Source organism: Myotis yumanensis, unplaced genomic scaffold, assembly GCF_028538775.1.
Source record: "Myotis yumanensis isolate MYYU_CA2020_CCGP unplaced genomic scaffold, mMyoYum1.0.hap1 SCAF_3, whole genome shotgun sequence".
In the NCBI taxonomy this organism is placed as follows: Eukaryota; Metazoa; Chordata; class Mammalia; order Chiroptera; family Vespertilionidae; genus Myotis; species Myotis yumanensis.
Genome location: NW_027223754.1, coordinates 182,503,676 through 182,517,134, shown reverse-complemented (window position 1 = coordinate 182,517,134; position 13,459 = coordinate 182,503,676). Strand labels below are relative to the sequence as shown.

The window sequence follows — 13,459 nt, the reverse complement described above, 5'->3', positions numbered from 1 at the left end:
TTTTATATATTATAATCTTAATGTAAAATTAGAAATAATTTCACCTTCAATGAATATTTGCAAATAGACTATTTCTAGTAAGAAACTGAAGGATAAAACAAAAATAGTTATACAATTATTCCAAATTAAAAGTTATTATACATAAACAAATCACTATGATACCTTAAATACAGTTTAGACTTTGAAATTACATTACAGATACATGACCAAAAGCAGTATGGAAATAAGTTATAAGTACATGGAAGACTGATAATACAATCACATCAACAGTGTAAAAATAAAGAATGTTGAGTGAATCTTACCCTCTGTTCCAATGCTGACTGCGTCTGTTGTCTTAAAAGAGCTTTAAATGGCCCCCCTTCTTTTCCAGCACTACCACTTCCCATTCCTACAGAACATCAGTACATAAATAACAAAAAAACAACTATAGAAGCAGAAAGATTAATTGCATTTATCTTCATAAATATCATGAGTCAAATCTGTTTGATCCAAACATTTAAAAGTATTTGAGGCAAGTAAACACATATTTTACTCAGCAAGTTCATTTTAGAAGCAATATGTCAACGTTCTACTGATCACAACTAGTTTTAGACTTAATTTGTTCTAAAAATTATTTTTAAATTAAATTAAGGTATTGAATTTTTGCATAATAATCAATTTTGTAAATCAATCTTCCAATAAAATATAATCATGATAATACCAATTACTTATGCTAACAATTTTAGAATACTAAATATGAGAAATGTTAAATGTTTGTCTAAAATTAAGTATAAAAAGGAAAGCACTAATTGTCCTTACTTAAAATATTCCAAAATTCTCTAAAGAGCATGAATTTCAGGGTAATTTTGAAATATAGTCATATGTGTTTTCTGATAAATTCCATTCCTAAACATAACATTAATGTCAAAACAGTATTAATATCCATAGTTTTCCACACTCGTTTGCAAAAATCAACATAATTTTTTTAAAAACTAAAAATCACAAACATGTAATAGACACATCACAAATGTATGTCGTTATGCATGAAAGAATTATATTTCACAATTTCTTAGATGTATTTTTAAAGGCTTAATTATAAACTTCTTTCCCTACCTTATTTTATTCTTTTGATAATACCAAAAGATCAACTATGGTAAAAGAATTATAGAAAGCAGGGGACAGGTGAGAAGCCAGTTCTCTAAAACTAGAGTCACTAGTTCATCAATCCCACCATTTAAACTGAAGAAACATATAGTCATAGTCACTATAATGACTTTTATATTTTTAGCTGTTCTTGGATAAGGAAACAAAGGTTAGCATATGTATAGTCCCATTCTGTTCTGTTTTTTAAAAAAAAGGAAATTTATTGTCCTTGTAGTAACCTAAACATGATTCTTAGAGACTATACAATACTAAACATAGAAATTAAACTAAGCTCTTTACATGAAGCATATTGAAAACCATAAAAAAAAATCTAAGTTTGTAGAGGTATATGAAATATAAAAAAATACAGCAGAATAATTTGAAAATTAAACCAATGGACAGGAAAAAAAAAAAGGATAATGAAATAATATTACCAAAACGAGACTTAAACTGATTCAAACAGAATAATTTACTAATGTAACCATATGGTTTAGCAACATGATGGTACAGGTCCAATGTGAACAGAGTTGGTATGAAGGGAAAGAAAGTAAAACAGACACTCTAGTAATAAGAACCTATTAATAATTGGAAATATGTCTATCTGTGTCCTTAGAATATTATATGTTTTAATATATAAGCAGAATATTCACAATTATCTATCAAGTGATCCTCAATCATGTCCTCATGATAATTCTAATCACTTAAATCTGTCTAACAATAAGAAAATAAGAAGTACATCCCGCATAAATACCCACTACTTCTTTGTAGTATCAAAAATGATTCAAAACAAAGGGATTAAAAAGCTGACATTAAGGTGATCCTACCAGAAGCAGCCAGGAACAGCTCGTCACTGAAAGAAACACTTTTCCTCAGAACTGGGCTGACAAGGCTAGAATGATGAGGGGAAAGGCTAGATTCCGAGAGGAGGAGACAGGACTTTTTAAGATGAAGGGAACCACAAGAGAGAGAGGGGGAGCTGGGATACAGGAAAATCCCTTGACTCTGTGGGTAAGGTGCTGTGGAGGAAAGCAGCAGAGAAAAAGATGTACGTTCAGAAGATGATCAGAAAATGCAGGATAAGGAAAGCAATGATGAACCAAAACATAACAGTAAAAATGAATTTTAAAATGCATACACAAATTACACTAAGCTTATGAAGTCATTAGCAAGACATATACCCAACATAATATAAATAGAAGGCATAGTCTAAAACTTAACAAAACCTTTACAAACTTTGCATTCTTTAAAATTTTTAAATCACTAAAGTAAGATTTTATGCCATTCTAATAACTTTTAGATGATTTCCTTAAAATACTTAAATTACCTGCCTTCTTTGCATAAGAATGTGGAAGATTAAAATGTACTGCATCTAACAAATTTTTAAAGCCAGAAACTTGCTGCCTCAAATAGAAATACTTATTTAAAGTGGTAAAGTACAGCTCTTCAAATGTTACTAAAAAAAACAAACATATCCCTATGAGTATTTAAATTGAAAAATCAAACAGTACCACATTAAGCAGTTGCCATTATTCATCTTAAATAAATAAATGTGAAGTTATTTCTGTTCAGGTTCAAGATGTTAATACTTTTCTTTCTCCTCTAAAATTTTAAATACTCAAATTTGACCATAGTACTATTTGCATTTACAAAAATTAGAGTACCTAGGGGTCAAATACCATTTCTTTACATGGTTAAAAGCCTGACTGAAAAAAGTAAAAATGAGCTTGAGTTAGGAGCCAAGTCAGTATCCTAACACTAGCATTCTAAAATTCCACTGTGACTAGTTGAGTATTTGGGAAAAGTATGAAAATAAAATCTTATAAAATGTCACAAATTTAAATCAACCGAAATAAATCAAATTTTTTTTTAAATAAGACCTACCTGAAAAACAGATGATAGCTTTAACTACGAATGGAAAAAAAATATCGCAGTCTAAGGTTTATTAACTTCATTCTATTTTTGGCTCCCCAGTTTACATATAATAAGTCAATAATAATCAGCTTATCTACTCTATTTCTCAGGAGACTGATTTTGAATCTAGGTAAATTAGAAGACAGAAAATTATGAAATACATACTGAATTACAGTTTTAGAAATTTTAGAACAATCATATTTGCAATTTTAAATCTCCATGAGAAATGAGAATGCTCCTCAGGAGTATTTGAAGATATTCAGGGAATCATGATAAAGCCAAAGGACTAAAAATGACTAATATCCTATAAATATGCTACTGAGGTAGTGAATAATTATAGGCAGAAAAAAATAATTTATTTAGAGGTAGCTTATAGATATAGAAATATATGAGAATACTTCTATTATAAATAAATTTTAAAAAACTAAAAAGTTGGAGCTAGAAAATAAAATACAAAAATATTTTCATTTGATAATACAACTGACTGCAAACTAGAAAGCTAAGAGAATAGACTAGTTCAGTTAATGTATTACTTGACAATCTTCTTTAGTCTTGGACTTTATGGTGAACTAAAGAAAAAGAAACAGAAAGATCAAGGAAATACTTTCAAAAATTAAAGATAATATTGAAAAGTGGCCTGGAATACACAAATAAATAGCAAGTGGACAGTTTTAAAAATATTTTTAAGAAAACTTATTCTTCAAATACTATCCTAAGTCTTTCTTGTTTTTTTATTTGTTTGTTTTTAAAATATATTTTTACTGATTTGAGAGAGGAAGGGAGAGGAAGAGAGAGATAGAAACATCAATGATGACAGAGAATCATTGATTGGCTGCCTCCTGCACATCCGCTACTGGGAATCCAGCCCACAACCTGGGCATGTACCCTTGACTGGAATTGAACCCAGGACCCGTCAGTCCATAGGCCAACACTCTATCCACTGAGCCAAACTGGCTAGGGCAGTCTTTCTTGTTTTGACTGTCATGAATTCAAGGCCAGAATTTCATTCTTTAGTAAAAAACAAAGAAACCCACTATTTGAAGATACTATATCATAGAAATACATGCTTGAAACCTATATGTTAATGTTGACCAATGTCATCCCAATCAATTTAATAAATAAATATGTTTTTTAAAAAAGAAAAGCACTATTTGAATGGTTTCATGAATATGGTTAAGATGCTACAAATCATGTTAAGATGCTTAACAGGAATATGGTTAAGATTACTATCAAATATCAATTATTTTAAGATGTCAGTCATAATTATGTATATATAAAAATACAGATACTCTTTTCAAAGAATTAGGTGCTCATATAAATGACTACATTTATAAAAGTAGATATTAAATCTATAGGCTTTTTTTTAATATCCTCTTTTACTTTGGAAGTAGTACTGGTTCTGGAATTAGATTTCTTTACATTGCTTTCATAAAATCAGGTCATTTTATAAATTTCTTGGCTAACATGAAAATAAGGTTATTCAAGATAAATTAAAAATAACACAAATAAGAACTATGCAATATGTTTTCATTAATCTGGCAAGAAATTGCCAAACAAAAATAGTATTTACAAAAATTGCAAACTATTAACTTTTAAATGTTTTATTTATTTTTCTTTTTCTCAAGAATAATAATTTAATGATTAAGTTAATTCTATTTTATGTAGTAAGGGAGGAATTTAATTTTTAATCAATTTTTGTCATAAAATATGTTCATAAAATTTCAAATTATCAAAACACACATAGGAGACAGAAAAATTATAAATTTCATACATTAAAATATATGCAAAAATAAGTAAAGAAAAACTGCTATTTTCTAACCTAGAAATTAAGACAAGAAAAAAACAAACATTTTAAATAACAAAAAGTTAATAGGTGTATTATTCCAAAATAACCATATTAGTTGTTCTTAAGATTTTTTCATAATAAAATCTTTACAAATATATTCAGATATAGACAAAAACAATGAATTCAAAATGCTTATACTGCATGAGGAATTCAACTGCAACTAATAGTGTTCCTTTTTATTCAAATGCTTTCAGATGTTATTCCTCTTAACTTGAGCATGAAATGAAAAATATATACTGCAAAAATAAATCCTGGACTTCATAGCTACACTGTGATAAAATCAATAAAATGTTGATTTCTGAACTACACAAAATCTTCACATTTTAATTGTAGTAGTAAAAATGATCACTGTTCACATTACCTTTAACCTTAAATGCCAAAAAACTGGAGAAAAGGCTTGGATGGAAAGCTAACAAGGAACAGAAACAAATTTGAAAAAGAAAAAATAGAAAAAAATAAAAGATGGGTGGAAGCGCCTTACCAGTTTTGGGTGTCAAACTCAAATCTGTGTCAGAAGAAGAGGACTGTCGGCTGTAGGACTTGGAAGGTGAAAAGGAATAAGTTTGGTTTTTCAGAGGGGTGGAGGGTCCTGATGAGTGAGTATTGGGGTTGGGATCTTCATTGAAGGGAATCCTGCCAGAAGAAGGTGGAGAAATATTAAATAATCATGTGCCAAAGGATTTGATGGAAGGCAGCATGATCCAAACACCAAGAAATATTGGGGCAGGGCCAGCAGTCATTTCTTAAGTGTGGAGCTGGGTATGAGGCCAAAGTCAATCAACTGCTGTTTAACCATTCATCATTCTTCAAATAAATAATTATCTGCATTGAAACAGTTAATAAGCCAAGTAAAAAAGCAAAAAAGCATGAAATGACAGACTAAGGAGGGGTAAAAAATATTAAAAGGAGAAATAAACAAAAAGAATAAATACATGACTGAAAATACTTGCAAATAAACAATGCTCTTTTTTAAGTTATCAAACAACGATGACTGCAAATGGTGTGTGTAAATATTCACAACTGTTTTTATATTTGCACACACAGATATCATCAAAAGAAAAATGTTTCCTTATCCTATAGCATCAAGAGTGCCACAGCTAAAAACAGAGCAGAGAGGAAAATGAATATAGCTACAAAAAATCATTGCATTTTATGCAGCATAGTTGCTTACCTCTTTTCCAAAAGCTCTCTTCCACAGAATAAAACAGACCCTACTGTAACAAGTTTGTACATAAAGAACATAAGCAAATCAGAAGCTTTGGAAGCTATTTTATTTAGAATCCGATCATTAATTTTTATTCTAACCAAATGTAGTTGTAATGGCAAAAATACATACTGGAGGATTCCCCAAAAAACGCACAGTGTGCATACAGAACCCAGGGTTGTTAGAAGACCTATGGAAGAGACTTTGGAAACTGGAAGAACACTTTCAATTCCATGTAGTTAGAGCCTCTATGGAGGCTAAATACAGGATTTCTTCACTGCAACTGGACTTTGAGTGAGAAAAGGAAGAAGCCAAGACTTGTGGTACCTGCCTACACTACCTGCCTGCCTGCCCTCTGCAGCCACTCTGCCTGTGGCCTGCCTTCCCCAGCTCTGGAGTCTGAGCAGTCTCGTACCAGTATAGATGAGAGTGGGAACAGACACAGAGAAGTTCTGAGTAAGTCGGGAGCCAGTAGCAGTGTGAATTGGGCTGTTGTGAGTCGAGCGGCATCCATGGCTTGGAGGATGAACCAGCGGAGACCTGGGGGAATTTGTGGTCAAAGTGGAAGAAAAGAAAACAATACATACAACAGATAGCAAAGTTTTGTTAAAATAATTTCAAAGGAGCTTTAGTTAGGGGAGAGGAATTATTTTTTTAATCCCTAGCATACAAAAAAACAAGTTGAAATTTTTTAAAAATAGCTAAATATTCATTCATTCATTAGGATATAATTATAGTTTTAAAGGATCAGATTAATAAATTAGGACTGTGAATACGAAAGATAGCAGGTAGAATTGTCAGTGGAATTAAATTTCTTAGAAAGACTAAGATTTGGATTTAAGCTGCTCTAAAATGTTTGTTATTATTTTGATCACCACAGAATTTTAGGAAGAAAATACCCATAAAAGTGAAAAATCTATAAATACAAAGTTCTTATATTATTTTTGAAACTGATATATAAATAATTGCTGATATAATTAATTATATTTTCCATAAAGAAAGTTTAACTAACAAACCTATTTCTGTCTAGAATCTTGAGATAGGGGTACTTAAGAATAAGAAAAATGACAGCATAAAGAGAAATGACTGAACTGAATGGATATAAGCCAATATAAACATTGCATATTTTAGCATATCAAGTATAACTCAAGTTATACTGGGAACCAAACAAAACAAGGAAACAATTCTTTTAAAAACACATTAATAAAGCAATTTAAATGATTTTTGTCTAGCTCTCTCAAACATATTATTTAAACTTAAAACAGATTAAACTATATTCTGAATTGAAATATTTTAAGATATCAACTTATATCCTGCAACAGACCACATCATGAGCATGTATGAATATATTTAGATCAGATACACAGGTATATATTCATATACAACCTTTCAAAATAAAGTATATTACAGAACTAAAAATCCTAACTTCATATTAGCAATTATTTCATTATTCAATGCCTTTGCTTATATATAATAAGGTGAAAATAATCCTTATATATACTCTGAAAAACTATCATATCTCCATTTTTTTATTTTAATTTTTTGTTGTTGTTACCCCTCACCCAAGGATATTTTTCCATTGATTTTTTTTTACAAAGAGTGGAAGGGAGGGGAGAGAGAGAGAAAAACACTGATGTGAGAGAGACACATCAATTGGTTGCCCCCTCCACACACCCTGACCAGGGCCAGGGATCAAGCCTACAACCAAATTATGTGCCCTGGACCTGAATCAAACCTGGGACCCTTCAGTCTATAGGCCAGCGCTCTATCCACTTACCCAAACCGGCTAAGGCAATCATATCACAATTTTTTTAGAATTAAATTAAAAGCAGGCCAAGAGCCCAACTTTTCCTGGCGTCTCCTTTTCTTTTCCATTGCCCAACAATCACAACTTGTCAAGGTTCAAACATGAGCTATCATTAATTGACAATAATGGTCTACAGACTACTTTCTGGAAATATCACTGATTTTACAATGGGATAATTATTTCTGTTTTTGTTGCTAGTTTAAATTTAAAATGTGTTTAATATAACTAATAAAAATCAAACATCTCATTGATGATTTATTTGTATACAAACTGAGTGAGGTTTTATTTTTGTTTTTTCTTTCTCTGTTGTAGGTACTAATGAAGTTAAAAAGTCTAAAAATCAGCCCTGGCTGGTGTGGCTCAGTGGTGACAGAATCAGCCCATGCACAGAAAGGTCTTGGGTTCGATTCCCAGTCAAAGGCATGTACCTAGGGTTGTAGGCTGGACCCAGGACCCGTCAGGTCCTGTGCGGGAGAGCAGCCAACTGGTGTGTCTCTCTCACATCAATGTTTCTCTCTATCTCTCTCTCACTCTCTTTTTCTTTCTCTCTCTCTGCCCTCTCTCTTTCCCTCCCTTCCACTCTCTAAAAAAAAGAAAAAAAGGAAAAAATATTCTCAGGTGATGATTAACAAAACAAAAAAAAAGTCTAAGAATCAGTGTCATACAGAGGAGGAATTATGGCTAAAATCTCTTAGAAAGTACTTTTTTTTCGGAAGTAGAGAAGTAATAAATCATATTTAAGTGCACTTTGTACCATCAAGATAATTCAGCTAGGAAACAAAAAAGATTTATATTGTACATTACATTAAACATCTAAAAGGAAAAAAAACTGATGGAGTAGAACACACATTAATAAAGGTAAAATAAAATAAAATGAGCATTGTAAAATGTTCAAATTATGATATCACATTAAAACTCAAATACACTGGAGCATCATCATAATGTATTCTTGGAGTTCTAATTCATAACAATCTCTTTTCATGAAAGGTTGCCTTTCAACAACACCCAAGTGGCACTTCTAATATCAAATCCATTCAGGCAGGAACATAATCCAAACTACCTTTTATTAAATTCCTATCTAGAATCAACAATGTTATAATTAAATACCAGAATAATTATAATCAACTGAATCATAAAACAACTTTAAGCTAGCACTCAAATTGATTCATTATCAAAAATGCAAAAGAAGCTAGTTGAAATAAAGCAGCCTGAGTATAGAGGGTTTTGTGTGTGGGGGGGGGGGGGGTTAAAATAATATGACTTAAGTAGTAAGATGTCTTGCAGAAAAATCTTAATGAAGCAACTTAAATTCTTCACAGTGAATATTTGACAATTAAATGCAAATGGCTACAACAAATTTAGAAAAGGAGAAAACTTACATAATCCCAGATGATTTACATTATTGAAACACTTCCTGAATGCAGATAAAATGTATTCCCCTAGTACCCATACATCATTTTAAGACACCAACAGGTACTATAGTTTTCTCTTTCCATTAAGTTAGTGAAAAGAGGAAAACTTCAGAAATCACAGATGCAAAAGCCAGACCCCTTGAGGCAGTGTAGATAAAGAGGGATGGTGGCAGGAGGAGGAGGGACCCCAGGTCCTTACTTAAATTTGCTATGGAAAGAGAAGAAAAAAAAATCTGAATTCCAAATTCCCCGCCAAAATCTACCCCTGCAATCTGACTTCCCCTGTAGCAACAGGCAGTTCATATATTTTAAAGACACATTTTAAGTAGAATATAAAGCAAATTCACTCTTCCATTTTATTTAACAGTTATTTCATTTGCAACATATATATATAAAAGCCTAAGCGGCCAGCCAACTGGCTGGTAGCGATGATGCGCAATGATGACCAGGGGGCAGACACTCAACGCAGGAACTGCCAAGCTGCGGTGACTTGGCAGCTGTGGTTCTTGGGTGATGCACCCAGAACCAGAGAGGAGGGAGCCCAATTCCGGGGTGTGTCATCCAAGAACCGCCCTCTCGCAATCCGGGACCCCTCAGGGGATGTCGGGGAGCCGGTTTCAGCCTGATCCCCACAGGCCAGGCCGAGGGACCCCACCGGTGCATGAATCCATGCACCGGGCCTCTAGTTTCCAAATAAAATAAGGCAATATATGTGCTCCCTCTCTTGTGATAAAATTTAATCCAAATAACTAAAAAAAAAAAAACAAAAAACAAATAACTAAAGGCCAACAGAAAGGAAATAAATAAAAAGAATAAACTTAAGATAAAGGGGAAAATCTTTTTTAAAAAGGTTGTGTTTTAGGCCCTGGCTGGTTTAGTTCAGTGGATAGAGCGTTGGCCTGCTGACTGAAGGGTCCCAGGTTCAATTCCTGCTAAGGGCACCTGGGTTGCAGCTCGATGCCAGTGTGGGGCATGCAGGAGGCAGCCGATCAATGATTCTCTCTCATCATCGATGTGTCTAACTCTCTCTCCCTCTCCCTTCTTCTCTGAAATCAATAAAAATATATTTTTAAAAATTTAAAAGAGAAAAAAAAGATTGTGTTTTAGCTGGGCACACGCCCGTGCATTGTGGGCTTGATCCCCAGAAGGGGGCATGCAAGAGGCAGCCAATCAATGATTCTCTCTAATCATTGATATTTCTGTCTCTCTCACTCTCCCTTCCTCTGAAATCAATGAAAAATTTAAAATTTTTTTTAAAAAGGATTGTTTTTAAAAAGATTGCGATTGTTTTCTAGTCAACCTCTCTTGACTATTGCTTAACTAGAAAACATTTCAGGTTTTTGACTACAGAATTCTAACTCTGATGATACAGGAAAGGGGTCAGCAAACCCAACACAGGCCAAATCCATCCTGCCATCTGTTTTGTGAGGAAGTAAGTTTTATTGGAACACAACCATACTCATTAATTTTCATACTGTTGATGGCTGCTTTCACAGGACAGTAGCTGAGTTGAGAAGCTGCTGAGGGCAAAGATTAAATTATTTACCTGTACCTTCTGGTTATTTACAGAAAAAGTTTGTTGATCCTTGATCTAGAAGATTCTCTAGATCAAACTGTCATTGGAAGTATTATTGGCATTTAGGGTGGAAAAGTTTTCATAACAAAGAGTTGTCCCTTGCTGTACAGAATAGTCAGCATTTCTAATCTCCAACAGAATCGTCTGTCTCACCCCAAGCATTCTGACAGAAATTCTATTTCAAACATTCCCTTTCACAGCACCAGCACCACCATGCTGAACAATGACACAGGCTGAATCCAGCCAACAAAATTGTTTTCTTGGATCACACATAGTTTTTTTTAAATGTGTGAGCCTAAGTGCCTTTAGACAGGATCAACAAACTCCTTTTTTTTAGTAAATAAAGATAGAAACTATAGAGCTAGTGCCTGAAATACTCAGTACCTGGCCTTTTATTTATATATCTATACTAATAAAAGGGTAATATGCAAATTAGACCGGATAGACTGGACGTCTTCCGGACAAAGCTGCGGTGGCTGTGAGGGCTGAGGCAGTGGCAGCAGCAGCAGGGTGATGGGGACGGCACCTTCGCCTGGTTGCCTCCTGCAGAGGGAGACCGGACTGCAGCTTAGGCCTGCTCCCCGTGGGACATCCTTCGAGGGCTCCCGGACTGTGAGAGGGGGCAGGCCAGGCTGAGGGACCCCCCACCCAGTGCATGAATTTTATATATTTAAAAAACATATATTTTTTAAATATATAAAATATATATATATATTTTATTGATTTCAGAGAGGAAAGGAGAGAGAGAGAGAATCATTGATTGGCTGCCTCTTGTATGCCCCACACTGAGGATCAGGACTGCGACCCAGGCATGTGCCCTGACAGGAATCGAACCGTGACCTCTTGGTTCATAGGTTGATGCTCAATCACTGAGCTTACCAGCCGGGCAGTAACTGGCCTTTTATAGAAAAAGTTTTCCAATGTCTGCTTTAAACAGTCCCCAGTATTACCTATTTAATTATACCCAATTATTTATATAAACTGCGTGGCCTTTGTAGACATTCAAGTTTGAGACCCCTGAACAAGTCAATCTTTCCTGCTTTCTATACTATGTTGCTAATAATCAGCATAACTAAATTACCAAGTATAGGGTTTCAAGCATTCCCCAGAGAATAAGTAAAATTCCACACAATTCATAAATATTCATTTTATGCTTTAGATATACAGTGCTTAAAGATCTGGATAAGTTTAATTGTATCTTACTTTATTCAAATTTCATATTAAGACTATATATAAAATATTAGGAATATCTAAAGAGTTTTAAGCTTCAAATGTTGACAGTCATCATTAGGAAAAAATGTATATCGAACAACACTACCAAAATTTTCGAGCCAAATGAAAATGTATAGTAAAAGATAAAAAGTTCCTTAAGAATAATTCAGTGATTCATACTTACTCCTTCATGTCTTTGGATGGGGAATTACATGCAGGAAGGAATGCTGCTGGGCTACTTAATTTATCCAGTGTACACGCTGTCCCTATGGCTCGTACCACTAAACCAGATTCGCCTTCCAGATCAAAACACTGTAAGTACCCAACAACCGCATTTCCTCTCATTTCAAGTACTTTCAAGCCAATCTTCCTCTGCAATTCTCCTACAAAAAAGAAAGGAAACTCATTCTGCTTTATATCTCCACATTATATAAAATAAAACTGGATATAGTAGTAATAAAAGAGTCTAAAAAATCATGGATTCTTAGAACTTGAAGGGAACCAACTTTCATGGAGGCAATATATTAGCTACATTTTACAGATGTGGCAGGTAGCATTTATTTACCAAATAATTTTTAGTTGTTTGCTATGTGCCTGGCCTTCCTCCTTCTTCTAGGTGCTAGATATATAGAGGTAACTAGAAAGGTAAAGACCCAAATCTAGTGGAGTTTACATAATGTGAGAGAAACAAACAAAAAACAACAAATATAAATGTTATATATAACATATAGTAGAATACATAGCATATAATATAGTCTAATGTTATTATATATATAATATAATTTAGCATTATATATTACATATCATATACTACAAATATGTAGATTATAATACAAAGTAACAATTAAATGTATTATTTAATATATTAAATCTAATGCATGTTAACTATGAATTAACATATTCATAAATATTTATAAATATTAGTTAAATATAATTCATCTAATACTACTATAAGTACCTATTTATAAGTATAATTTAAAAGTAACACAAATATAAATATACTTATAAATAAGTAATGTAAGTATAAATATAATTAATTTAATAGTAATATAAGTGTAAATATCTATTTCAAATACATAAATTTATTAAAAATAAATACTTATACTTATTTATTATCTAGAATATATATGTATGAATATGTGTGTATACAGACACTCACACATATATACATATAAACATAAATTTTAGGTAATAAGTTCTTCAAAGAAAAATAAAAGTAAATTGGGTAAAAGTGGCAGGTAGGGGTAGAAAGAGCTATAAGTTGTCAGAGAAGAGCCATGAAAAGGCAGCATTTGAACAGAAAGCATTAGAGAGATTACCTAAACCTGAGTACAAATAAATGCTAGAGGGAAAAAACTAGAATCCAGTT

At 32.8% G+C, this 13,459-nt stretch overlaps 1 protein-coding gene across 19 annotated transcripts in view; it reads right to left on the bottom strand.

Moving 5' to 3' along the window:
- C2CD5 (C2 calcium dependent domain containing 5) overlaps positions 1–13,459 on the bottom strand; it is a 92,223-nt gene that overhangs the window by 62,469 nt on the left and 16,295 nt on the right. For 9 of the 19 annotated variants that reach the window (XM_070410560.1, XM_070410568.1, XM_070410563.1 and 6 more), the window contains exons 7-9: positions 12,275–12,473; positions 5,361–5,512; positions 303–388 (exon numbers count right to left, since the gene is read on the bottom strand). In XM_070410560.1, coding sequence (XP_070266661.1) covers positions 303–388; positions 5,361–5,512; positions 12,275–12,473 — 437 coding nt within the window. Of the gene's footprint in view, positions 1–302; positions 389–5,360; positions 5,513–6,498; positions 6,873–12,274; positions 12,474–13,459 lie in introns of those variants that run through there. The other 10 variants (XM_070410561.1, XM_070410566.1, XM_070410564.1 and 7 more) reach the window with 2 other exon arrangements.